This window comes from Cotesia glomerata, linkage group LG6, assembly GCF_020080835.1.
Source record: "Cotesia glomerata isolate CgM1 linkage group LG6, MPM_Cglom_v2.3, whole genome shotgun sequence".
Classification (NCBI taxonomy): Eukaryota; Metazoa; Arthropoda; class Insecta; order Hymenoptera; family Braconidae; genus Cotesia; species Cotesia glomerata.
Window position 1 is genome coordinate 3527173 of NC_058163.1, and position 27203 is coordinate 3554375.

Here is a 27203-nt window from a genome sequence, read left to right on the forward strand (position 1 = left end):
ATTTGTACATTTAAACTTGAAATTTAATTGGAGTATTGTATTGACTTACAGAGATTCCAAATTTCATCGAATTGGCATTTACCTTATCCATGTGATCATTCGAGCTAATATTTATTGTAACTTTCAATGTGCAATTAATATAAAATTCCCGTGGCTTTCTTCAAAAATGAATAATAATTGAAACGAAGAAAAAAATTTTAAATGAGCATTGAAAGTTTCAGTTAAAAGTTATTGTAGGTCTCATTAGTGAAGTTGAAATCTGTCTAGCTCAAAGTGCAGCGAATTTTTGCTGTTCATTAAAAATTTCCTCCGTAAAAGAACAATTCATCGGTTAGTGATCAGTAAAAATAAATGTATGTTAATCTTTTAGTCCGTTGACTGAATAGCTACATGGAAAGTAAAATTTTGGAAACGTTAAAATGACTTTTTAGCCGCTGCCAAAGAGACGATTGTTGTAAGAAAATATAATTATTAAGAAAGAAAAATATTTAAATCGGTTGACCTTGGAGGACATCCCTGTGATTTCCTATTTTTCTTGGAGATTCTATCAAATTTTATATCTGTAGGAACAATCTGAATTTTTGACAATCATCACTCCCGTACTCCTATGTAGGGGAGGAATTTTTGTAAGATCCTATTCGAGATGATTTCTACATTATAAACAAATGGTTCCAACAAAAGTTCGAGGCCATAGAAACTATTGTTTGAAAATGAGAGATTTTCATTGTTAACGCGCCCGCAATCGCTTATGGGGTTAGAATTCGAGAAAATCCATTCTTAGCTGAACTTGACATCATACACGAAGATTCCTACCAAATTTGGAGTCTTTGGAAGTTATTATTTGTAAATTAAAATTTTAGATTTTTAAAACCCAACCCCGCAATCTCTCTATCAGGAGTAGAATTTATTAAAAATCCATTTTGAGATGATCTCTTCATAAGAAATAAAAGATTCTTACCAAATTTATATTTTTAGAAGTTATATTTTTGGAAATTAAGAGTTCTTATTGTCAACACTCACTCCCGTGATCCTCATTGGAGGTGATTCGTTGTAAAAATCCGCTCTTAGATCAATTCTATATCACATATAGAAGACTCCTACTCAATTTGGAGCATGTAGGGAGCTATATTTTGAAAATTAAAATTTTTTTTGTTAATACCCACTCCCTCAATCCATATTTAGAGTAAGTTGTCACAAAACCCACTCTTAGATCATTTCTACCACACATATAGCAGATTCTTACCAAATTTGGAACCTATAAGAGCTATAGCTCGGAAATTAAAAATTTTCATTGTTAACACCCACCCCGCAGTTCATATTTGGATTAGGTTGTCATTAAATCCGCTCTTAGATCATTTCTATCTCATATGTAGCAGATTCTTACCAAATTTGAAGTTTATGGAAACTATAGCTTGGAAATTAAAAATTTTAATTGTTAACACCCACCCTCGCAATTCCCTGTCGGGTGAGCTATCGTAAAATTCGTTCATAAATGATTTATACATCACCTCTACAGAAAATTCCTACCAAATATGGAGTCTGTAAGAGCTACAGTTTGAAACTTAAAATTTTTCATTGTTAACACTCACCCCCGCAATCCCCTGCGAGGTGAAATATCGTAAAATTCATTCATATACTATTTCTACATCTCTGACAGAAAATTCCTACCAAATTTGGAGTCGATAGGAGCTATATTTTAAAACTGGAAATTTTTCATTGTTAACGCCCCCGCAAAACCCCTTTAGGGGAAGAATTTCTTTAAAACCGTTCTTAGCTGACCTCTACATGGCAAAAGTAATATTCCTACCAAATTTCAAGTTTCTAGGTCTGATGGTTCCCGAGATATCGTGATGGGTGACTATATAGATAGGAATCTCATAATAATATAGATTAGGACTCCTATTTCATAACCACCACTGGGTTGACCGACATCATATATGTCCTATCATTCGCAGAATAACGTGTTCTGACTGTATACCAATTTTTATTAAGATTGGTCAAGCCGTTCTTGAGTTATAAGAAGACATACAGACAGACAGACAGACAGACAGACAGACAAAAAAAAAAAAGTCGGATGTGAATCAGCGCATCATAAAACGATTATTTATCACAAAATTAGATGAAAAATTGAATGTACAGACAGAGTCAATAGATTTATATAGTAGTATAGATATATAACCCTCATATACAATTCCATATATAATCATGTATGCTTATATATAACTATATATAATTATATATGGAACTATATATAATCTTGCTTGGCTGTATATTGCTCCATATATAGTCATATATAATTATATATGACCTCATATACAATTCCATATATAATCATGTATGGCTATATATAATTATATATGGAACTATATAATCCTGCATGGCTGTATATTGCTCCATATATAGTCATATATAATTATATATAATCTTATATACAATTCCTTATATAATCATGTATGATTATATATAATTGTATATAATTATATATGTGATTCCATATATAATCATATATAGTCATATATGATTATATACAATTATATATGATAATATAGAAACATTTTTTCTCGGGTATAACTTTTAAATGCGTTGTTCAATTTTCTTTTTTAAAAAAGCATTCAACGCAGTTTTTTAAGCACAAAAAATGTATACATGGTTTTAATATGATTTTTCCGCACGCTTTAAAGTTATTTTAAAAAAACATAAAAATTCAAATTTTTTTTTTTGGTTTTTTTTTTAAATTTCTTCGGAATGACTCGATGGATGAACTCTCAAATCTAATCGTACGACAAAAATTTATTTACACACACACACGCGGCCGGACACCTCGGCGGGAATAGTCAGAATGGCTTTCTGGAACTTCAAAACGTGGAGATCCGATGAAAACTCGACTTTCGAAAATCGGACCGAAATCAATAACTTCCCTTAGTAGAAAATTTTCAATTTTTTTTTAGCGGGAAGTTAAAAGTTACTAATGTAAAAGACCCCATTAGTGGCACTTTTTCTTTCAAGGAAAAAATGTTCTATTTTGAATAAAAATTAAAAATTTTTAATCTAAAGGTCTTAAAGATTAGAAATAATATATTCATTATTGAAATTAATGATTTCATTAATTGAATAAGTACCAAAATCAAAGAAAGCGTCAGTGATGGGGTCCCCGCCACTAATGGAGTCTTTTACCCTAGCACAAAAAATTAAGTATGAATTCTGCTTTTGTCAAAAATTATGAAATCTTAAAATTTTGGGTTAAATGTTAAGATATTTAATAGTTAATTATTTAACGTCCTTATTAATTTTCCTCTATCTCGTATCAGTTAGCCTGAATTTGAATAAAAATTTTCTTCAACAATATTTAATTAGACCACGTGTTTATAAAATTATATATTGAAATCCTAAGCTAAATACTGAAGATACAAAAAATTATAAGATACTTTTTTTGTAGAAAATTGAATTTTCTATCAAAAGGTTCTTTTCAATTTTCCTCTATCTCTTATTACCCGCATGGAGAAATATATATGTCAAAAATATATGTCGCATATATTTACGCAAAAAAATATGTCAACATATATTTTTTTCACATAGATGCTGATATATATGCAGAGATACATGTTAAAATATATGAAGACATATATGTAAGCATACATTGAAAAAAATTTCTCAGTTTAAGAATTTTTTACTCAAATCAAGAAAGTGAAATTCTTCAAAATTATTTACTTGATTCAAGTTAAATTTTTTCTGTGTATCTCTAGACATATATATTGCATTTATATGCGCGCATATATGTGAACATATATGTACGCATATATTTGAACATATATGCGGACATGTATTTAGCGCAAAAATATATGTGAAAATATAATATATTTGCATATATATTTTCTATGCGGGTAGTTACACGGAGAGAATTTAATGGTAAATACAGCTATCCGAGTATTGTAAAACAGGCTTCTTAGCATGAATGATTGCAAGAACTATCCAAATTGTTAACTGAACCATCCAGATAGTTACATTTACCATCTGGATAATAATAATTACTATCCGGCTGGTAACTTAAAGATGGTAAACTTAATCATAATATATGTTAACCGCTAAAATCATGTTGATTGTAAATTCTACAATCATGATGGTAATTATTACCATCGCAGCTAGTAATATGATTAGTCACTATGTGACTACCGTGACTTGTGAATTATAAATAAACAAAAATTTCACTTTATTAAATAATGACTTTTATTAAATTGCACTGTACTTTCTTAAATATTGACATTTTTGAAGATATAAGCATATATTTTACATATTTATATATAATATATATAAATATATAAAATATATAAAAAATTGATGTGGGTACTCAAAGGAAAGGTCTCGATGAGTGTAATGTCTGGGTGAATTTATATCTTTCAAAATGTCAATAGTTTACAAGATGCAAGATCATTTCTAAATTATTGATATTTTTAAAGATGTAAGTTCATCCTGATGTCACACTCATCAAGAGCTTTCATTTGAGTACCCACATCAATTTTTGATATATTTTTCATATATACATATATATAATATATATATAAAATATATGAAAAATTGATGTGGGTACTCAAATGAAAGGTCTCGATGAGTGTAATGTCGGGATGAGCTTATATCTTTAAAAATGTCAATAGTTAACAAGATAAAAGGTCATTTCTTAATTATGTGTCTAGAAATGGAGCATTTTCGAATGCAGCCTAAATACTTATCATGATAAATTGACTATCGATGAGAATGATATGAAACCTTGAAAAGGCGGAAATTCAAGTCAAAACTTTTGCAATGACACTAAATTTCACAAAAAAAAAACCGATTTTATCATATGACTATCCTGGAGACAAAATTTTTGTTATTCTCTTAAATTAATAATATAAATATACTTTTTTCAATACTCACTTTTATGTTAAACATTAGAATGTTATTATATTCTAACTCTAAAATCGAAAAAATTTAGTTTTTTATACTTCCTGTTTCTTTTTTTTATGATTGCAATCATGATGATTTTAACTATCTCCAATGATAAAAGTTACCATCTAGATGATAAACCGTATCATCATAATTGTTGGAATTAATATATACTGATTGTACTAATTACAATCGCCGGATAGTTGCATTTATCATCTTAACTTTGTAAAAGTTAATAACCATTCTGGATAGTAGAAGCTACAAAATAGGGATGGTTACCGTTAACATAAAATTCTCTCCGTGTAGCCGGAATTTTAATTAAAAATTTTCTTCAATCGTATTTGATTAGACCACGTGTTTATAAAGTTATATATTGAAATTCTGAGCTAAATACTAAAGATACGAAAAAATCATAGGATACCTTTTTTGTAGGAAATTAAATTTTCTATCAAAAAGATCTTTATCAGTTTCTCCGTATCTTTCATCCTTCAGCTAGAATTTGAACTCAAACATATCTTCAGTTCGAATTTTTTATAAAAATTTTAGGTTAAAAAAAAACCCATCAAACTAATTACCTGCGAGGCATCAAAACAATTCCCCTGATTGCGAAAGTAGTAGAAACACTCAGCAAGCAGATCATAAGCCAAAAACAAAATTGCCGAATTCTGACCCAATTCCAGCGTGTGAATTCATAATCTTTGGGAGTCTTCGGCATTACCAACTGAATGGCGTTCCCCCCAACAAGTGGCGGCTTGCCGCCATTTTCTTGACTGCAAAACTAAAACATACCGCCATTTTGTCATAATCAGTCCAAGTAACTCAAAAAGGTACATAATATCTTATTAAATATCACAAAATTAACTAAATATTCAATAAAATAAATAAACTTACAATAGCTTGAGCATCAGGTGCCAAATGTTGGTACGCTGTATTTAACTGCGTCAACAATTGAGTGCAAACTGGTTCCTTATTGAGACTCTGCTCACTGCAGGTGCTGTTACTGGAGGACTCAACCATTGGATCCCTGGAGCTGGACTCTAGAAAAAACACCAGTAAATTAAGAAGAAATGTCTCGTCTAGCAACAATAAGACGCCAATCAATCAAGAGGTTAATTGAATTGACTTCAATTAAATTCAATTAGCTCACCATCGTTCATTTTATTGTTGTTACTGTTGACGACGCTGTTCATGAAAGCTTTGATCCCGCTTTCGGAATTCAAGCTGCTCAACACAGCTGGCACTGAAGTAACGTCTCCTGACTGGATCAAGATGTCCTTGTTGTCATTTATCAGCTGGTTTATGAACAACGATGATTGCTCGCTGCTGGGGGTCTCATCTTGGGTCACTGAGGAGCTTGGAGTAAGCAATGGACAGTCTGATTCATCCTGACGGTTTAGTAATTAGTTATTATTTTAGTAGTTTTATTACAGTGATTATTTATTTGGTGATACAGTACCTGGATAATTAGTCGAGGCTTTAGTAGTTCACCAGGAGCTGAATCGAGGTTCAACTTGTCCATAGCTTGGAAGGTTACTACAACATTATGACAAGTATTTCATGATTTCTATCAAGATGATCAGTATTTTTAGATTTTGATGCAATAGTCAGCTGACGAAAAGCGAGTCTGCGCTTTCGGTTTGTGTTTATTTTTATCGATGTGGGAGAACGGTGGGTGGAAATTCAATTCTTTCGCGGGGAAGGTATTATCATTATAATAAAGACAGAATTTGATTTTATTAGAAATTATTTTTTTCTTTTTTTAGAAAAAAATCGGAAAATTTTTAATAAAAATTTTGAAGATTAATTTCAGTAAAATTTATTTTCAGTCAATAGTACGTTTTTTGTATGAAAAATTAATTATGATAAATTTCGTAGTAAATTTATTATAAAAAAAAAATTTTTTGAATATAATATTAAGAAAATTTTAAAAGTTTTTGTGTAACTTAATTAAAAAATTACTTGCAAGTAATTGAAAATAATTCAGAGTTTGAAATCAATTCTTCTGCGGGGAAGTTATTATGATAATTTCAATAATTATATTAGACAGAATGAGATTTTATCAAAAATTACTTTTTTTTGTTTTAGGAAAAATTTGGATAACTTTGAAGATTGATTTTAGAATAATTTATTTTTACTCAATGGTAAGTTTTTTTTAGGAAAAATTAATTATGAAAAATTTCATAGTAAATTTCTTATAAAAAAAAAAAAATTTAAGAAAAAGTAAAGAAAACTTTTTTAATTTAAAAAAAATTTTGTGTAACTTAATTAAAAAAAAAAAAAAGAAAATATTTTCCTTTGAAATTTAATTGCAAGTAATTGAAAATAATTCAGAATTTGCAATCTGATGAATTTTTATTTTTAAATACATTTTTCAAAAAGTTAAAAGATTTTTAAATTTAAATAAATACTGGGAAATTCAAACAATTATAATTTAATTTAAAAATATGATTTTTATTTTGAAGTTATTAGATTTTAAATGCAGTTTATTGAAATCAATCATGCGTGTTTAACGTGATTCACAGTGACTCTATCTTGTTTTCTTCAAAAAATGAGTACTGGGATTTCCCAAGAAAATTATATTAAAAAAAAAATTTTTTTAATTTATTTAATTAATATTTTATTTGTCAATAATCAAATTTAAAAAAAAAGTTTTTTTTTTCAACAATAACTTTCCACTGTATATATTTTTTATAGGCAGAGAAAAAAAATTTCTTTTGAAAAAAATGAACAATTTTGTGACAAGAAATTAATTTGTTGGAAATTTTAAATAATTTTATTTCTTAGCTGAAGAAATCGAAATTGTTTAAAATTTCCAACAAAATAATTTCTTGTCACAAAAATACCCATATTTATCAAAGAAAATTTTTTTTTGAATTATCAATACTCCTAAAATTCAAAGAATTAATATAAATTTATACTCTAGCACTTAAAATTGAAAGTAATTTATTTTTAATTTTTCATTTCCAATATAAGCTTAAAAATTAAAAAAAAATGAATTTAATTCAAATTTTTTATTTAAATAAAAATTCAAGCGTCAATTTACAAAAATTCCATATTTCTCCTTAAATTTTCATATTGGTATTATTTCTGACAGTATAAAAAATTTTTACTGGAAAAACAAAAATGTTTTTTTTTCCTGCAATTCTCTGATAACCGATAAAAAGCATACTCTTTTTATTTCTAAAATAAACTCATAAATGTTTTGCTTGCACTATTGACCCCTCGACCCTCCTTAGTAGTAAAAAAAGTCTCCCTATCACTTCTTCTCGTAATTATCATCACAACTTTATAAGAAATGATAATAAATTACAAATCAGTGGTTAGTTAGCCGGGATCGTGCTCGAAGCTTCTCCGGATTTTCTATTCCACAAAATTACTTTACTTCAATATTGTGAAAACTAACAAAATAAAAATATAATTAGTGATGATAGATTTCATCGCAGGATGCCTCGGAGGTTGTAAAAATTCAACATAAATATTTATCATTTATATTCATATCAGAAAATTTTGATTAGGGAGTGCGGGCCTCATTGTTGGATATCCACTGGATACAATCAAAGTGCACCTGCAAGTTCAGAACACAAAAAATCCTACTTATCGAGGAACATGGCACTGTTTTCAATCAATTCTTCACAAAGAATCGGTAAGTACTATTTAATTTCATTTTTTAAATTAAATTTTTAAATAATTAATTTACTTATAAGCTCTTAAAGGTCTAAATCTTGCTTAAGGTTTTTTCTTCTTGAAAATATGAAAAAAAAAAAAATCAATTTTTTCAAATTTCTACTCCCTTAAAACAAGAATAATATCTTGGATAAAGAAATTAATTTTTTTTTCAAATTGACAGAGGGAAAAAATTTTCTTTAAAAATAAATGGCGTCGTGGTTAAAAATTTGAAACAATTTTATTTCTTAGCTGAAAAAATCCAAATTTTGCTCACACTAATTTGTAAAAAAAATTTTTTTTTCATTAGAAAACTTTTTTTCAATAATAAAGTTATTGTGAGAAAAATTTTTATTTCTTCATGAAGAAAACATTTAAAAAATTGATTAATTATTACAATAATGTTCATTTTCTTTTAAAGAAATTTCTTTTAAAAACTTTTCGACGAATTTTGTTAATTTTCTTTTACTCATGAATTTGTTCACAATATATATTTGGACTTCAATTTGTTATTACATTTGTTTGATACTTTATCAATTACTGTAACAGAAATACAATGATTAACTTTAAAATTATAACATATATATTATTAATTTTTAAATTTAATATGAGTTTATTAAATTTAATTGGAAGGTTAAATTTAAGTAACTTTTAATATTGCAACCAATATAATTAATCACAATTCATACATAAAAATTATAAAAATTAACAAATTACTAAAAATTTTACAAACAAGATATTTAATAACAAAGTTCGCTATTTTCAGGCTTACTTCTTATTTAAAGCATGTAAAACTTTCTGACTACTCAAATATTCTCTGTTATATTAAAAAAAATTCCTCGACACACTGAGAGAAAAAATTTATTTTTAAAAAAATTAGCAATACTGTAATAATAAATTTATTTGTTTTATTTATTTAAATTTTCTTCATGAAGAAATAAAAATTTTTCTTACAGTAACTTTATTATTGAAAAAAAGTTTTCTAGATTTGGGAAAAAAAATTTTGGATTTAAATTCCCAAGTTGTCTATCTAAAATTATGTTTTTTTTAAATCAAAAAAACTTTTTTTCAACAAGAAACTTACTGTGAGAAAAATTAATATTTCTTTAGCCAAGAAATAAAATTGTATAAAATTAGCAACAAATTAATTTCTTCTCACAACAATGGCCATTTTTTTTTAAATAAATTTTTTCTTAGTGCCGAATTAGAATAAAAAATTAGAATAATAAAAAATAATATTTTTTTTATAAACTAGTAAAAAAAAAGTAAGGTAAAAGTCCCAAATATTGACATTATAAGAGACAAAGTTATGATTTCATTTTTATAAAGCAATCAAATATCAATATCGTTGAATTTTGTTTGTGGTAATGTCTCAAGTAATGTTTTTAAAAATTAGTTTCTTTTTTTAAAATGATAATCACTGATATTTACTTATTAATTTTAAATAATTAAATAGAATATCCGGGTACCCACCCCAATTATTGACACCTATACTGCGCATGCATCGAATCATCTGCTTATTCTTATTCATCGAAACTTATTATTAAGTAATCAATATTATTAAAGTTTATTAATAATAATTTCCATAAATGATTAATTACTTTTAAAAATATCAAAATTAATTTAACAATAATTTATTGAATCAGAAGAGTTCAAACTCTTACAGTAAATTTTTTAGGTTCAAGTAAAAAAAAGGCGTCATAGCGCAGTCGACTGGCTGTCAATATGAGATTCAACTTAAAAATTATCAACTAGATATTGACACCTATTATTTAAATATTATGAAGCATACAATTAATTTCGATTATTCAATTTTATAAATTTTTCATATCCTGTTAATTAAAAAAAAAAAAAAAAGATCATATAATTAGATGAAGAAATTAATTAATTAATTTTATTAATTAATTAATTAATTAATTAATTTAAACTCGGCATTAAAAAAAAATGCTTTTCTAAACAAAGTTGTTAAGAAAATAGACGCTCGTAAGCTGGTTTGATGAACTGGTGCTCTTTATTTTTTTTTTAATAATTAATATATAATATTTTGAATAGTAATTTTTTTCAATTTTTTAATTAATTAGAATTTAATAAAAATTTATGATAGTTATTCTTATTACAGATAATTAAATATATTTAAAAATATTATAGGGTGTCAATATTTAGACCTCTGTCAATAATTGGGGCTTTTATCTTAGCACTTTGTAATTAATTAAAAAAAAAATCTGACGACTTTTAAATTAATTAAAAAAAATAAAAATTTTTTCAAAAAATAAAATTTCAAATTTAAACTAAACATCTCCAGATTCACGGACTTTACCGAGGAATGTCATCCCCACTAGCCGGCGTAGCGGCGTTAAACGCGATAGTCTTTGGAGTGTACGCGCAAGCGCAGAAGCACATCATAAAGGACCCAAACAACCTAACCTCGCATTTCTTCGCAGGCGCTCTAGCAGGTCTTGCGCAGGCTCCAATAATATGTCCGCTAGAATTAGCAAAAATGCGACTGCAGCTTCAAGAAAATTCAGTAAAGTCTCCAAAAAAAATCTATTCTGGACCCATAACCTGCATGATAGATATCTTACGGCAAAAAGGGATCAGGGGAGTATTCACGGGGTTTTGGGTGACTGTAGTAAGGGAAGTACCGAGCTTAGGGCTCTATTTTTCTACCTACGAACTCTTAACTCGCAATATTTACTTCAACTTCGCAAACAAAAACGAAATAACGACCTTCCACATGCTAATGGCGGGCGGATTTGCGGGGATTGGGTCCTGGTTGTTCACCTATCCAATCGACGTGATAAAATCTCGGATCCAAGCTGATCAAAATGGCCGCTACAAAGGCTCTATTGACTGTCTGAAGAAATCTGTGAGGGAAGATGGCGTTAAGTGTCTCTTCCGTGGACTCAATTCCACCATTTTGAGAGCCTTTCCTACGAACGCTGTTACTTTTACGGTTGTTCACTGGACACTCAGGTTATTTAATTACGAAGAAATAGTGAAAGAAGACTTGAAGGTTAAGGAGGAGAAAGGTAACAGTGACAATTGTCGGCTGGTTAAATTTTATTTAATGTTTGACACTATTCTAGATAAAAATTTTAATTTATGCACAGGCGTCAATATTTGTCATGATAATTATTACTATTTGAGGAAAAATGATTATGAAGAAAATTACAATGATTATAAGGATAAGTTTGTGAGATGTTTGTAAAACAGATCCAAATTTTTATACAGTATTGTACTTTTTTAATTTTACGAATTTTTTACAGGTTTAAATATTAATTTTTTTTTATTGAGGAGATCCAAAGAATATCTATAAAAAAATAATACGTAGAAATACTTTTATCTTAAAATTAATTTTTAAATTAATTAATAAAATTTTTGAGGAAATTTCCGAAAAATTTGCTTATTAAATAATTATTAACATATAATTGACTAATAAAAAATATAGCACTCTAAATTACCGGTATACACTTGACAACACCGCAAGAGTTCCCTAACTTTATAATTTATTTATGTTTACTGTCTACCCTCACGATTTTGGAAATACCGTAAAGATTTGGTATTTATACGATATAAATGCTGTATTTTTACCATAATACTTCAGTTATTTTAGCCAGTTTTTTTGTCGAATTATTATGAAAAAATTACGAAATAAATTCAGAATATTTATGGCAATACAATAGAAAAATTACGGTACATTTACAGCATTTAAACCGTAAATATACCGCATATTTACAGTATATCTGCGGCACTATTGTAGCAAAAAACCGGAAAAGAAGATTCCTACTTTCTATTAATTTGACAAAATACCAAAAATATGCTGCTTTACTACTATTTTTCAATAGCTTGAAATTTTTTTTTATAATATTATAAATTATCATGAATAATTTTTAAGAGGTTGATAAATTAATTTCTCTATTGTTAATATTATTATCATTTTTTTTTGTCCAGACCGGGATTCGAACTCGGATTATTTACTTATGCGCCGAAGACTCTACTAGTTGAGCTATCAGAGACACTATCTGTATCTATTTACTCAGTCAACTAATAAGACTCACCGAGTAATAAACACAACCGTCCATCTTACGGTAGAAAGCATTATATCTTTAATTATATCAGTATAAACGCGGCAAAATTGCAGTACATCTTTGGTATTTTTACCGTAGAAATACGATTTTATTATTGTAAAATTATAGTAATACTAGCCGTTACCCGCCCACTTCGCGTGGCGTACAATACACGTGTATTTGTATATCTATATTCACAAATATAGGTATACAAATACATAGAGTGATCATATAATGGTACATGATCATCTATTATGGCTTTTACCTTATATAAAAATTTTTAATTTTTTCTATATTTAATGCCTTCTTATTATCCTTTAGGAATTGAATTTTATAATTTTTTAATTAACGCCCACGCAAGGATTTGTGAGGGTGGCATTTCATAAAATTCATTCTTTACAGCTCAAAAACTCCAAAAAAAATCCATCTGGCCCAGTTTCAATCCTTTAGCTGCTATAGATTAAAAGGTACAATTTCTTTTAATTTTACGCCCACGCACGGACATGTGGGGGTAGAATTTAATGAAATTTATTCTTAACAGCTCAAAAACGCCAAAAAAGCATTCTGGCCATGTTTCAAAGTATTAATAGCTATAGATTGAAATTTACGAATTTTTTCTTAATTTGACGCCCACGCACGGGCACGCCAGGGGGGTGGAATGTCACAGAATTCGTTTTTAAAAAATTTCTAAATGTAATTTGAAACATTCTGACCAAGTTTTGAACTATTAAAAGCCATAATTGAAAAATATGAATTTTTTTTCGTGAACACCCCCGCAACCCCCCTTGTGGGTGTAATTTCGTGAATTCCGTTCTTAGCTGACCTCTACTTGGCAAAAGGAATATTCCTGCCAAATTTCAAGTCTCTAGGTCTTATAGTTCCAGAGATATCGTGATGAGTGACTATCTATATCTACAGAAAGTCTCCTATATACATATAGATTATAGTTAATAAACAGATTTTTTACGGTAAAAGTTCTAGAGTTTTACGGTAATTTTATCGTATTATTTCTGAACTTTGCAGAAAAAGTACGGTAGAAATGCTGTATAATAATAGTAAAAAAACTGGCCAAAATGACCACAGAAATACCGTATTATTTCAGAATTATGACGGTGAATTTATGGTAAACGCATTAATACCGAAAATTTACGGTATTTCAAAAACCGCGAGGGTACCAAGTCAAATACAAGACTTTAAAGAACGGAAATTCCTTGTGATTTTTCATAAAAAATATAAAATATCTCCGTAATACGTTTGGAAACCTACTTTTTATTGTTTTAATCAAAAGGTTATTATTTTTTCAATTAAATTCAATGAAAATAAAATTTTTTTAAAATCGTTATTTGCATTAAATTCTTAACCAAATACACGACTGGTGGAATCTCTATTTTACATGTAAAAATTACAATTTTCAAACCTAATTATTTTATTTAATATCCCGGAAACTTACTGTGTTTTTTAATTTTTTTATTAATTATTAGGCTACGTAGATTGAATTTACAAATTTTCAGGACGTTTTAAAAATTTTACTTCGCGTGGATCTCCTTAAATAAAATAATTAAATCTTATTAATATAATGAAGAAAAATTATAAGATTTTATATAAACAAAATTTTAACAAAATTTTGAAGAAATAAAAACTTTCAAAACAGAATTATTTATTAAAAATTTTGTTTATATATTTTTTATTTATAATATAAAATAATTAAATATAAATAAAATAAACAAGTGAACGATGAATGACTGTCAAAAAATGTTATGTAAATTATTAGTGCAATATATCTCAATAAATTTTTTAAAAATAACAGTCAGCCATATAATTTTTTAAATAAATACTAAAGCTAAAAAATATTTAACAAAGTCTAATAATTTTTCTTCATTTAAACAATAATAATATGCTGACGAGCGTTAAGAAAAAATTATAGTGGTCGCGGGATGAATTGACGGAAATTTAAGGTTAGGATAAATGCTGAGGAAGATGGAGGCCAAAGTGAATCTCAACAGCGACGAGGGCAAAGAAGACATGGAGGTTGGTTTACTAGCGACATACGGCGGTCGATGCATGAGCACACAGGCGATGCAGTCACTTTATGATCTCAGACGGAACAATCTCTTCTGCGACGCTATTATTCGGCTTGAAGATGGTGGAGTTTTTCCAATTCATCGGGCTATTTTGTCTGCATGCAGCACTTATTTTAGGTAATTTATAATAAACAATTTTCATATGATTTAATCACTTACCTTTTTAAAATATTTAAAAAAATTTTTATATTTAGTTTGTTTTTGTATTTAAATTAAATATTTTTCCTAATGTTCTTTTTATTCCACAGAAGTGTAAAGCAGAATTATTTTCATTACAAGAATGATTAAATAGCTTTTTAATGTTTCTACTCCAAATTTTTTACTGCGCATGCGCGAGTATTGTTCCTAAAGCTCCTTATGTTCTACAAAAGCACAAAGGACAATAACTTTTCTTATAATAATAATAATAATAATAATAATAATAATAATAATTAGTTAATTTAACAAGGTTTCTACTTTAAATTTTTTACTGCGCATACGCGAATATTGTTCCTGATGTTCCTTATGTTCCACAGAAGCGGGAAGCATAACGATTTCTCTTTTATGAATAATTAATTCGTTTTTAAAGGTTCCTACTCCGAATTAATCACAGCGCATGTCTAAATATTGTTCCTAATGTTCCTCTTGTTCCGCAGAAGCGTAAAGCAGAATTATTTCCTTTATAACAATGATTAAAAAGCTTTTTAATGTTTCTAGTCTGAATTTTCTACTGCGCATGCGCGAATATTGTTCCTAAAATACCTCATGTTCTAAAAAAGCACAAAACACGATAACTTTTTTTTATAAGAATAATTAATTTTTAAAGGTTTTTACTCCATAATTCTTTACTACGCATGTGCGAATATTGTTCCTGATGTTCCAAAGAAGCCTAAAATACAGTAATTCTTCTTAATAAAATAATTGATCATTCTTTCAATGTTTTTACTCTGAATATCTTCTGCGCGTGCGTGAATTTGTTCCTGATGTTCCACAGAAGCGTTAAGCCCGTCGATTTTTCTTATACGAATAATTAATTCGTTTTTACAGGTTCCTATTCCGAATTAATCACAGCCATAATTCATAGCTAAATTTGTCATTAAAGACAAATTTGGGAACAGGGGAAATAAAGGATGAAGGGGGGAGGGGGGACCTTACTCAGTCGGAATTTTTCGGTAACAGAAAAAATAATTCGGACAGCCCAGAACGGGACTCGAACCCGAATCGTTTGGTTACGCGCCAAAGGTTCTACGAATTAAGCTATCCGAGACATTGTCTGTAACTACCATTCAGTCACCTAATAACCTAGGAACCATATTCGCATGCTTGAATATGGTTCCTAATGGTCCTTATATTCCACAGAAGCATAAAACATATTAATTCTTCTAAAAAATGATAATTGATCATTCTTTCAATGTTCCTACTCTGAATATCTTCTGCGCATGTGCGAATATTGTTCCTGATGTTCTTTTTGTTCCGCAGAAGCGTCAAGGAGAATCATTTTTTTTATAAGAATTATTAAATAACTTTTTAATGTTTCTACTCTGAATTTACAACTGCGCATGCGCGAGTATTGTTCCTAAAGTTCCTTATGTTCTACAAAAGCACAAAGCACAATAACTTTTCTTATAAGAATAATTAGTTAATTTTTCAAGGTTTTGACTTCAAATTTTTCTACTGCGCATGTGCGAATATTGTTCCTGATGTTCCAAAGAAGCGTAAAACATAATAATTCTTCTTAAAAAATATAATTGATCATTCTTTCAATGTTCCTGTACTGAAAATCTTTTGCGCATGCGTGAATATTGTCCCTGATGTTCCACAGAAGCGTGAAGCATAACCATTTTACTTTTTTCAATAATTAATTCGTTTTCAAAGGTTTTTACTCCGAATAATCACCGCGCATGCCTAAATATTGTTCCTAATGTTCCTTATGTTCCAAAGAAGCGTAAAAAATAATAATTCTTCTTAAAAAAAATGAGTAATCATTCTTTTAACATTCCTACTCTAAATATCTTCTGTTCATGCGCGAATATTGTTCCTAATGTTCCTTTTGTTCCACAGAAGCGTAATGCAGAGTTATTTTCTTTATAATAATAATTAAACACCTTTTTAATATTTCTACTATGAATTTTCTACTGCGCATGCGCGAATACTGTTCCTAATGTTCACAAAAGCGAAAAACGCAACAATTTATCCTCTAAGATTAATTAATTAATTAATTAATTATAATTAATTTTCAACTTCTTTCTCTAACCTAAACTATTTCTAATGTTCACTAAAACAATTCCAGGACATTATTCACCACAAGTCTCTACACCGAAGAAAAGACGGACGTATTAGTTCCAGGGGTTCAAAGTGACATGATGAATCATCTTCTAGAGTACGCTTACCTCAGATCTCTGGACGTTAATCACAAAAATGTCTGCCAATTGCTGATTACTGCGAATTACTTGTGCATATTCGGAATCCTAGATCTCTGCCAGAACTATCTCAAGGACAACCTAACCCCTGAGAACTGCATTGGAGTTCTAAGATTCGCTCGGGAACACTTTTGCCAACCTTTAGAGTCTGATGCGCACACTTTCGTCATGAGACATTTCATTGAGGTAATTAATTAGATTAATTAATCAATTTATTAATTGTAATTATTTATTGATCAAATAAAAAATCGCAGGTTGCAGTAAAAAGCAAGGAAATACTCCAGCTGACATTTGAAGAAATCCAACCGATGATTGCAACAGACGAATTGAATGTTAAGAACGAGGAATGTGTCTGGGAGTTCGTTATCCGCTGGATCGACCATGATCCCCAGGATCGACGAAGACACATCAAGGGTTTGATGCGGACAATTAGGTTAGGGCTGCTGGATACCCAGTACTTTCTGGAGAAAGTCAAAGACCATCCTTATGTTACTGGGGTTGAAGAATGTAGGCCCATTATCATCGAAACTCTGAGGTTCCTGTATGACCTAGATATGATAACTCAAAAAGATGGAGAGCTTGATACTCCAGAAATCGCGAGACCGCGCATTCCACATGAGATCCTGTTTGCCCTTGGCGGCTGGAAAGGCCACAACGCCACCAGTTTGATGGAAACTTATGATACTCGTGCTGATAGATGGATTCAGGTATTGTGGAATTTAATAGAGAACTTGCATTAATTTATTTATCTAAAAAAATTTTGATGTTAAGAAAACAATTATTTAATTAAAGTAACATAAAAGCCCCAATTATTGACACTATCCCTGTTGAAAAGCTCCAATAAGATCCCATCAAAAGCGACAAAAGCCACTTAGAAACCAATCAAATTTATGGGTTTCTAAGTGGCTTTTGTCGCTTTTGATGGGATCCTATTGGAAATTTTAAACAAGGATAAGGGACAAAGTTATGATTTGATTTTTTTTAAGCAATCAAATATCAATATCGTTGAGTTTTGTTTGTGGTAATGTCTCAAGTAATGTTTTTACTAATCAATTTCTTTTTTTAAAATGATAATTAGTGATATTTACTAATTAATTTTAAATAATTAAATAGAGTATCCGGATACACCAATTATTGACAGGTTAAAAAACTAATTGATCTAATTATTGACACACCTTAGCCTCAATTATTGACACCTATACTGCGCATGCGTCGAATTATCTGCTTATTCTTATTCATCGAAACTTATTATTAAGTAATCAATATTATTAAAGTTTATTAATAATAATTTCCATAAATGATTAATTACTTTTAAAAATATAAAAATTAATTTATTGAATCAGAAGAGTTCAAACTCTTACAGTTAATTTTTTAGGTTAAAGTAAAAAAAAGGCGTCATAGCGCTGTCGACTGGCTGCCAATATGAGATTCAACTTAAAAATTATCAACTAGATATTGACACCCATTATTTAAATATTATAAAGCATAAATTAATTTCGATTATTCAATTTTATAAATTTTTCATATCCTGTTAATTAAAAAAAAAAAAAAAGATCATATAATTAGATTCCATACTTAGGCGCTTAAAATTCACCAATACGTTTTGAGCTCTTGGCAGCTAAAATAAAGAATGCTCTCCAGATCACATGTAATTGTTGTCCGAGGCGAAGCCGAGGTCAATAAACATGTGATCTGAGGCTTTCTTATTTACTGCCCGTGGTGTGTATACTATTTTTCTCCTCGACGGAGGCGGAAAGCGGCATTTTCGTTTAGCGCAGCGGGAGGAAAATTGACGCTTTCCGCCCGGAGGTGAGAAAATTAATTTTTTGCCCTCCGGGCGGAAAGTGGCAACTTTCGTCCCGCTGCGCTAAACTAAGTTGCCGCTTTCCGCCTTCGTCGGACAAAAAAATAGTATACACTCCTCGGGAAGTAAATAAGAAAGCCTCAGATCACATATTTGTTGACCTCGGCTTCGCCTCGGCCAACAATTACATGTGATCTGAGACATTTCTTACTTTACTTCCCTAGGTGTGTAATATACTATTAAACTCGGCATTAAAAAAAAAAAATGCTTTTCTAACCAAATTTGTTAAGAAAATAGACGCTCATAAGCTGGTGTCTCTTGCGACCTCAAGCGAACCGTTTATTTACCGTTTATAAACAGTATCCGTGATAACACCGTTTATAATCCGTTTACTCGCCATTTATTTGTTCCATTCGTAAACGGTTAATAAAAGGTTGATAAACTGTGATTATACAATTATTATACAGTATCTCAACTGTAAATTAACAGTGAATAAACGGTATATACACAGCATAAAAACTGTAAGTTAACAGTGAATACACAGTATATTTTCACGGTAAAAAACGGCCATTGAAATTTTTTTTTGGAAATATAATTAATAATCAGAATAATGATTTTTAAGATAAAAATCGTGACTTTGAAAAATATTTTTATTGCTGAAAATCGTATTTGTTAGTTAAAAATGTTTTTTTGCAAGTCAATATACTCTCTAAACATGAATTAGTGAATATTCACTTGAATAAGTGAATATTCACTTGAATAAGTGAATTTTTACTAATTCATGTTTAGAGAGTAAATATTGAGAAACTATTTTTTTTTTTTTTCAATTTTCTTCAATATTTTCAATTTTCTTAGCGGGAAGTTAAAAATTTTTTGCTATATTCAGAAAGAGCAATGAAAATGAGGATTTGAAAAAAAAAAATAGTTTCTTAATATTTATATTGACTTGCAAAAAAACATTTTTAACTAACAAATGCGATTTTAAAGCAATAAAAATATTTTTCAAAGTAACGATTTTTATCTTAAAAATCATTATTCTGATTATAAATTATATTTCCAAAAAAAAATTTTCAATGGCCGTATTTTACCGTGAAAAACAAAAAAAAATACAAAGAGACAATTCATTTATTTACAACAAATTGTTTATTAAATAAACAATGAAAATTTAAATAATAATCGAATTTCTTTTTTTACATCAAAGACCAAGATAAATGATGATTTAAAAAAAAAAAAGATTCCTTAATTTTTATAACAAGTGGTAAAAAAAAATTGTTATTTAGCAGATGCGTTTTATCTATTCTAAGACCTTTGAAAAACAGCTCGACGAAAGGAAAAAATTCTCAGATTTATAGTTTAACAATTATCGCACTTGCAATGTTAATGTTGCTGCTACAAAAAATTGTTAATTAACTAAAAATAACTTATTGAAAAATCGCGATAAAAATTTTTGGACTACGGATTATTGTTCGTTGATCTATCTTGCAGGCGCTTGAATTTTTTCAATTTTTAATTTTTATATTTAATAAGTTTAAATAATATATATTCATTAGAGGTCCGGAGGGGGCGTGGCTTGCGCAAGCTAAAATACCCGTTTTTAAGCGTATTTTCAACCCTCTGGGAAAATTATAAATATTGGTCCTACAGTTCCGGAAGTTGAGACTTTTTTGAGAAATTTTCTTCTCTTTTTGAATCCTTTTTTAAATTTTAATTATCCCGAATAGTTTTTGAGATACTGGCGAAAAAATTTGAATAAAGAAAAAACGCCAACTTCCTGGCCCTACTTATAATCCACCTTAGACAATACACAGATATATTGGCTGTAGCGTAGTGCGTAAGCGATAGTCTGGCGAGCGTTAGGTTGTAGGTTCGAATCTCGGGTAGGGCGAAAATATTTAATAAATTAAGCGTATGTGTAAGATCTAAGTGTAGTGTGATATCTCTATAAAACGAACAAAAGTCACCTCTCCTGACCTTGAATCTATAACATCCTACCTCCATCTACGATCCAGAGTAAAAAAAAATGAAAATTTTGGTTCTTAATTCTGATTTTGAATCGCAAATAACATGATAATTTTTTTTTATATTATGTATTTATCAATATTAATTTTAATGAAGCATTATAATTATAATTATGATCAATATATAATACAACTAATAATTGTTATTAGCAATTATGAATAATGTTATGCTATTTAAATGAAAAATTATGAAAAAAAAAAAAAAAAAATATATGACCACAGTGGGATTCGAACCCGAGTCGCTAGGAATTTTTAAATATATTATTATTATTACTACTATTATTATATTTTACATTATTTTATATTTATATTATATTTTACATATAATGAGTGTTTTTTCATGCCATCTAGGTCAAATAACTAGTAGATGTTGTTCAAGTCAAGAGATGGATACTTCCATCTTCCCTTATTGGTTGAGAGACATCCTCTCTGTATATAAGTTCGATGGAAATCCATCAAACTTGAATACTAGTAAAGCTGTAAGCTTGTAGTATCCATTCGAGTACTAAAGATGTTAATTAATTGAAAGAAATGAAAGAAATTATTTTGAATGAGAGTAAAAGCAGACTTTCGAAAAAATAAATAGGGTTGGTTGCCAAGCCAGGAATCGAACCTGGATCTCCCTGATAACATGTCAGGAGCTCTACCAGTTGACTTGAACAACATCTACTAGTTATTTGACCTAGACGGCATGAAAAAACACTCATTATATATATATATATATATATATATATATATATATATATATATATATATATATATATATATATATATATATATATATATATATAATTCGGTCATGAAAACACCTTTAGTAATTTAATAATATTGCCTAAATAAAAGTACTACTACCATCATAGTACGTAACTTGGGTAAAAGGGAAGGGATAGTAAAGTAAGTATTGAGAGTATAAGAATGGACTGAGAAAGGTGGATGGTGGAAGGGGCCCGATAGCTTAACTGGTAAAGCTCCTGACATGTTATCAGGGAGATCCAGGTTCGATTCCTGGCTTGGCAACCAACCCCATTTATTTTTTCGAAAGTCTGCCTTTACTCTCATTCAAAATAATTTCTTTCATTTCTTTCAATTAATTAACATCTTTAGTACTCGAATGGATACTACAAGCTTACAGCTTTACTAGTATTCAAGTTTGATGGATTTCCATCGAACTTATATACAGAGAGGATGTCTCTCAACCAATAAGGGAAGATGGAAGTATCCATCTCTTGGCTTGAACAACATCTACTAGTTATTTGACCTAGACGGCATGAAAAAACACTCATTATATATATACAATTCGGTCATGAAAACACCTTTAGTAATTATATTTTACATTATTTTCTTTTATGATATTTTACATTATTATTTAAATTTCGACTCGGGCTCACTGTTTTTTAATTGTTGAATAACCGTTTACGAACAGTTTTTTAACCGTCAAACCACCGCTTAAACACCATTTATGAACAGTTTGTTCTTCGTTTATTTATCGTTTACAAATGGAACAAATAAACGGTTTATAAAATGTTGATAATCCGTTGATAAACGGTGAATGAACGGAGAACAAACGGTAGCTAAACTGAGCAAAAACCGTGTGCCCAGGGTCGCAAGGGGTTTGATGAACTGGTGCTAACTTTATTTTTTTTTTAATAATCAATATCTAATATTTTGAATAGTAATTTTTTTCAATTTTTGAATTAATTAGAATTTAATAAAAATTTATATGATAGTTATTCTTATTACAGATAATTAAATACATTTAAAAATAATTTAGGGTGTCAATATTTAGACCCCTGTCAATAATTGGGGCTTTTGCTTTAGTTATATTTACGCGCTTTTTAATAATTATCATTTTCTAAAAATAATTTTTCCATAAAAAAACTTTAATTCTAAAAAAAGTTGTTTATTTTCATTTTAAATGACACAAACATTAATTTACTTTTTAAACTCTCTGTAAGATGGCAGTGCGCACCGGATATGATACTACGTCACTCGCCGCTCAAATTTAAATTAAAAAAAAAAAAAATTTTAATTTAAAAATTACCTAAACAAATTTTTAAAATATTTTTTTTTATTTTTTCTTAACAATCTTTTACTAAACTATTAATAAAAATAAAATTAAGAAAAACATGCAGTTTTTCTATTAGTCCAAGATGTGTAATTATAATTAATTTTTTTTTTTTTTCAGGTGCTGGAGAATGACCCAACTGGTGGAAGAGCTTACCATGGAGCTGCAGTTATTGGCTTTAATATGTACGTTGTCGGAGGATTCAACGGCGATGAGTATCTCAACAGCTGCAGGTGCTTTAACGCAGTGACCAAAATTTGGCGAGAAATAGCACCAATGAATTCACGAAGGTAAGATTTCTTTTTTTTTTTTTTTAGCTATTAGAGATTATGGTATTAATTTTTGGATATTTTTGCAGATGCTACACCAGTGTTGCTGTGCTAAATGACATTATTTATGCCATAGGCGGGTATGATGGTCTTGAAAGATTCAAAACAGCAGAACGATACAATTATAAAGATAATCAGTGGTCACTTATCGCTCCTATGAATGTTCGGCGATCAGATGCTAGTGCTACTGCATTAAACAGTAATATAATTTTATAAAATGGTTAATTATTCTAAATTAATCCAGTATTTTTTTTTAAATTGAGGAAAAATTAATATTTAACATTTTGCAATTTTTAATTAATTAAAATTCAAAGTTTATAAAGTTTTTTTAAAAATATTAATTGCTTAGATAAAATTTGGATTACCGGCGGGTTCAACGGCGAAGAGTGCATTAATTCTGCTGAATATTATGACCCAGATGCTAATCAATGGACCATGATTGCTCCAATGAAGTCTTGGAGGAGTGGATTATCTTGTATTGCTTATCATGGTTGCATTTACGTCATAGGTAATCAAAAAATAAATTTAAACATTTTTTACAAGTCAATATTTAATATTATTACTGTTAAAAAATGTTTAATTTCAAAAAACAATTCGGAAAATTAATTAGCAAACATATTTGTCTTTTAAATTTAATTTCGAATAAATGAAAATAAAAACATATAGGTGATTCTCTGTAAGGACGTCTTAAATCTGTACAAAATTGTCCGACCAAATTATTTTTGATTTTATTAGAAAAAAAATTAACAAGGGCTACGAAACTATCAGCTTAATGATAATAAATAAACAGCCGAATTAATTTTTTTTTTTTCGATATTTGTGTATCTTTTGCCATATAATATGACAGGAGACTGTTTGCCAAGGGACTGTTTTTTTTTTTTTATCAAATTGAGAAAAATCAAGCAAACTATTTCAATGCATTCAACTTTTCAAATTCTCAATGAATGTTTACATTAATGAGAATAATATTAAGACTTATGGATCCAATTTTATAAATAAAAATAGTTGCCAGGGGACTGAGTTTTAAAGTGGTCCAGACACATATTTCCAGCACAAATGGTGCTTTGACACTAAATCAAATGGCGATAAAGCGCTAACAGCCCTATGGTTATTAATTCAAGGCTAATTAGGTCCTTATAAACCTTACAAAAGGTAAAATAACACGCTGGATTTTTTTTTTTTGGCTTTGAACTTCTAGCAGGGGACTGTTCTTAAAACGCCTGGGACAAACTTTGGTTTAATGAATTTAATGAAACAATAGAGTATATTACATACCTAGGCCAGTAAAATAAGAAAAGTCTCAGATCACATGTAATTGTTGGCCGAGGCGAAGCCGAGGTTGACAAACATGTGATCTGAGGCTTTCTTATTTACTGGCCAAGGTGTGTATACTATTTTTTTGCTCGACGGGCAGAAAGCGTCAACTTTCGGCCCGCTGCGCTAAATGAAAGTGCCGCTTCCTGCCTTCGTCAAGCAAAAAAATAGTATACACTCCACGGGAAGTAAATAAGAAAGCTTCTGATCACATGTTTGTCGACCTCGGCTTCACCTCGGCCGACAATTACATATGATCTGAGACATTTCTTACTTTACTTCCCTAGGTGTGTAATATACTATTTCTGCTCGACGTAGCCGGAATGTGGCAACTTTGTTTAGCGCAGCGGCCAGAAAGTTGCCACTTTCCGGCCGGAGGGCAGAAAATTAATTTTCGGTACTTTTTATTGAATAAGATTGTTAGTTAACTAATCAAGTTTATAAACATTATGGACAAAATTATATATTATGGACGAATAATTTAAAATTTAATCTTAAAGTTTCAATTTTGGGAAAGGGACAGCCCAGGAGACTGTTATTTCGGTGGTTTACGAATTTATACCAAAAAAACCAAAATTTATTTCATTTTAGTTTTCAATCCTCCAAATAGAAACGTTTTTTTACTTTCGTAATAAATTTTTTTTAGTAACAAAATAACAATTTTTCTAATAAAAAAATGGCTGGGACAGCAAAAAACATCCTTTCAGAGAATCACCCATTTACAATAATGAGAATAATATTAAGACTTATGGATCCAATTTTATAAATAAATTATAAATAAAAATAGTTGCCAGGGGACTGAGTTTTAAAGTGGTCCAGACACATATTTCCAGCACAAACGGTGCTTTGACACTAAATAAAATGGCGATAAAGCGCTAACAGCCCTATGGTTATTAATTCAAGGCTAATTAGGTCCTTATAAACCTTACAAAAGGTAAAATAACACGCTGGATTTTTTTTTGGCTTTGAACTTCTAGCAGGGGACTGTTCTTAAAACGCCTGGGACAAACTTTGGTTTAATGAATTTAATGAAACAAATTAATTTTCGGTACTTTTTATTGAAGAAGATTATTAGTTAACTAAGTTTATAAAAATTATGGACAAAATTATATGTTATGGACGAATAACTTAAAATTTAATCTTAAAATTTTTAATTTTAGGTACGGGACAGCCCAGGGGACTGTTATTTCGGTGGTTTACGAATTTATACCAAAAAAACCAAAATTTATTTCATTTTAGTTTTCAATGCTCCAAATAGAAACGTTTTTTTACTTTCGTAATAAATTTTTTTTAGTAACAAAATAACAATTTTTCTAATAAAAAAATGCCTGGGACATCAAAAAACATCCTTATAGAGAATCACCCATTTATTAAAAAAAATTTTTTTTTAATCTAAATCAAAGTTCAAGCTTTAATTTAAAAAAAATATTTTTTTTGTCTTTTAATTTTTACATTATTTTTAATAGTTAATTAATTAATTAATTTAATTCTAAGGTGGATTCAACGGTATTTCACGAATGTGCAGTGGCGAAAAATACACTCCAGCTACAAATACCTGGACCCACATACCAGACATGTACAACCCAAGAAGTAACTTTGCTATTGAGGTTATAGACGACATGATCTTCGCCATTGGAGGTTACAACGGAGTCAGCACGACTTTTCACGTTGAATGTTACGATGAAGCTACCAACGAATGGCAATTGTTTATTTGTTACAATAATTTATTAAATTAATGTTATGTTAATTAATTTATTAATTTATTGATTTTGTAGGTATGAAGCGACTGATATGAACATGTATCGATCGGGATTATCAGCATGTGTGATAATGGGCTTGCCGAACGTCAATGATTACATCCACAAGCACCGCGAAAGTCTGATGGAAGAAAAGAGACAAAAATTACTGGCGCTTGAAGTTCAACGGAGTCATCAACAAAATCAAAGAAATAATAATAATAACATTCATAATAATGAACATAATAATAACAATATGAATATTAATAATAATGTTAACAATAATTTTATAAATTCAGTTGTTAATGCGCCAGTAATTTTACGGAGACCGTTTCAAAATCACAATCTTTAGATTTTTTTTATTTTTATAACTTTTTAGAGATTTTTTCGAGGATATTTTAATTTTTTTTTTTTTTTTTCGAATAAATATTTTGAATTTTAGAAAGTTTGTATTTTTATAAATTAGCGCTTGAATTTTCATTTGAAAAAATATATATAGATATATATATATATATATATATATATATATATATATATATAGAAAATTTAAGAAGATCCAAGTACTTTCTAGTGTAAAGAATGTCTATAAAAAAATAACACGAAGATATACTTTTGTTATGCATCTTAAAATTAATTTTTGAATTAATTACTAACATTTTTGAGGAAATTTCTGAAAAATTTACTCATTAAATAATTATCCCATAATAAAATTGAGATGAAATGTATGTGAAACCAAAGTATTCGTGATGTGATTGGTCGAATATATCATATGCACGAAAATATATGCAAACTCTATAGTCAAGGCGC

General features: G+C 29.0%; 3 protein-coding genes across 7 annotated transcripts in view; 2 read left to right on the forward strand and 1 right to left on the reverse strand.

The window, feature by feature from the left end:
* LOC123266520 (neutral and basic amino acid transport protein rBAT-like) overlaps nucleotides 1-6515 on the reverse strand; it is a 12509-nt gene extending 5994 nt beyond the window's left edge. The window contains exons 1-4 of the mRNA XM_044730803.1: nucleotides 6377-6515; nucleotides 6068-6305; nucleotides 5812-5957; nucleotides 5496-5698 (exon numbers count right to left, since the gene is read on the reverse strand). Coding sequence (XP_044586738.1) covers nucleotides 5496-5698; nucleotides 5812-5957; nucleotides 6068-6305; nucleotides 6377-6439 — 650 coding nt within the window. The 5' untranslated portion in view covers nucleotides 6440-6515. The remainder of the gene's footprint in view (nucleotides 1-5495; nucleotides 5699-5811; nucleotides 5958-6067; nucleotides 6306-6376) is intronic.
* On the forward strand, nucleotides 6449-14723 carry LOC123266535 (mitochondrial basic amino acids transporter). 5 transcript variants are annotated; one of them, XM_044730829.1, is made up of 4 exons: nucleotides 8224-8375; nucleotides 8436-8563; nucleotides 10886-11612; nucleotides 11694-11880. In XM_044730829.1, the coding sequence occupies exons 1-4, from the start codon at nucleotides 8345-8347 to the stop codon at nucleotides 11789-11791; spliced, it is 984 nt and encodes a 327-aa protein (XP_044586764.1). In that variant the 5' UTR covers nucleotides 8224-8344; the 3' UTR covers nucleotides 11792-11880. The 5 variants fall into 5 exon arrangements, with proteins under 5 accessions (XP_044586767.1, XP_044586766.1, XP_044586764.1 ...); XM_044730830.1 differs by lacking the exon at nucleotides 11694-11880 and adding an exon at nucleotides 14606-14723 and having other exon boundaries at nucleotides 8225-8375; XM_044730832.1 differs by lacking the exon at nucleotides 8224-8375 and adding an exon at nucleotides 6449-6555 and having other exon boundaries at nucleotides 10886-11880.
* LOC123266521 (kelch-like protein 10) lies at nucleotides 14616-26784 on the forward strand. Its single transcript, XM_044730804.1, has 8 exons — nucleotides 14616-14848; nucleotides 17001-17316; nucleotides 17385-17837; nucleotides 23138-23307; nucleotides 23376-23545; nucleotides 23696-23854; nucleotides 26155-26359; nucleotides 26436-26784. The coding sequence occupies exons 1-8, from the start codon at nucleotides 14616-14618 to the stop codon at nucleotides 26746-26748; spliced, it is 2019 nt and encodes a 672-aa protein (XP_044586739.1). The 3' UTR covers nucleotides 26749-26784.
* Nucleotides 26785-27203: the final 419 nt, after the last annotated feature.

Bases quoted from the DNA above. Each gene is read 5' to 3' on its own strand.
- LOC123266535 (XM_044730828.1), top strand. From the start codon at position 8,345: ATGATAGATTTCATCGCAGGATGCCTCGGAG. The intron at 8,376-8,435 runs GTTGTAAAAATT...AATTTTGATTAG, and splicing joins CATCGCAGGATGCCTCGGAG to GGAGTGCGGGCCTCATTGTT. The intron at 8,564-10,885 runs GTAAGTACTATT...AAACATCTCCAG, and splicing joins CAATTCTTCACAAAGAATCG to ATTCACGGACTTTACCGAGG.
- LOC123266521 (XM_044730804.1), top strand. From the start codon at position 14,616: ATGCTGAGGAAGATGGAGGCCAAAGTGAATCTCAACAGCGACGAGGGC. The intron at 23,855-26,154 runs GTAATCAAAAAA...TTTAATTCTAAG, and splicing joins TGGTTGCATTTACGTCATAG to GTGGATTCAACGGTATTTCA. The intron at 26,360-26,435 runs GCAATTGTTTAT...TTGATTTTGTAG, and splicing joins GATGAAGCTACCAACGAATG to GTATGAAGCGACTGATATGA.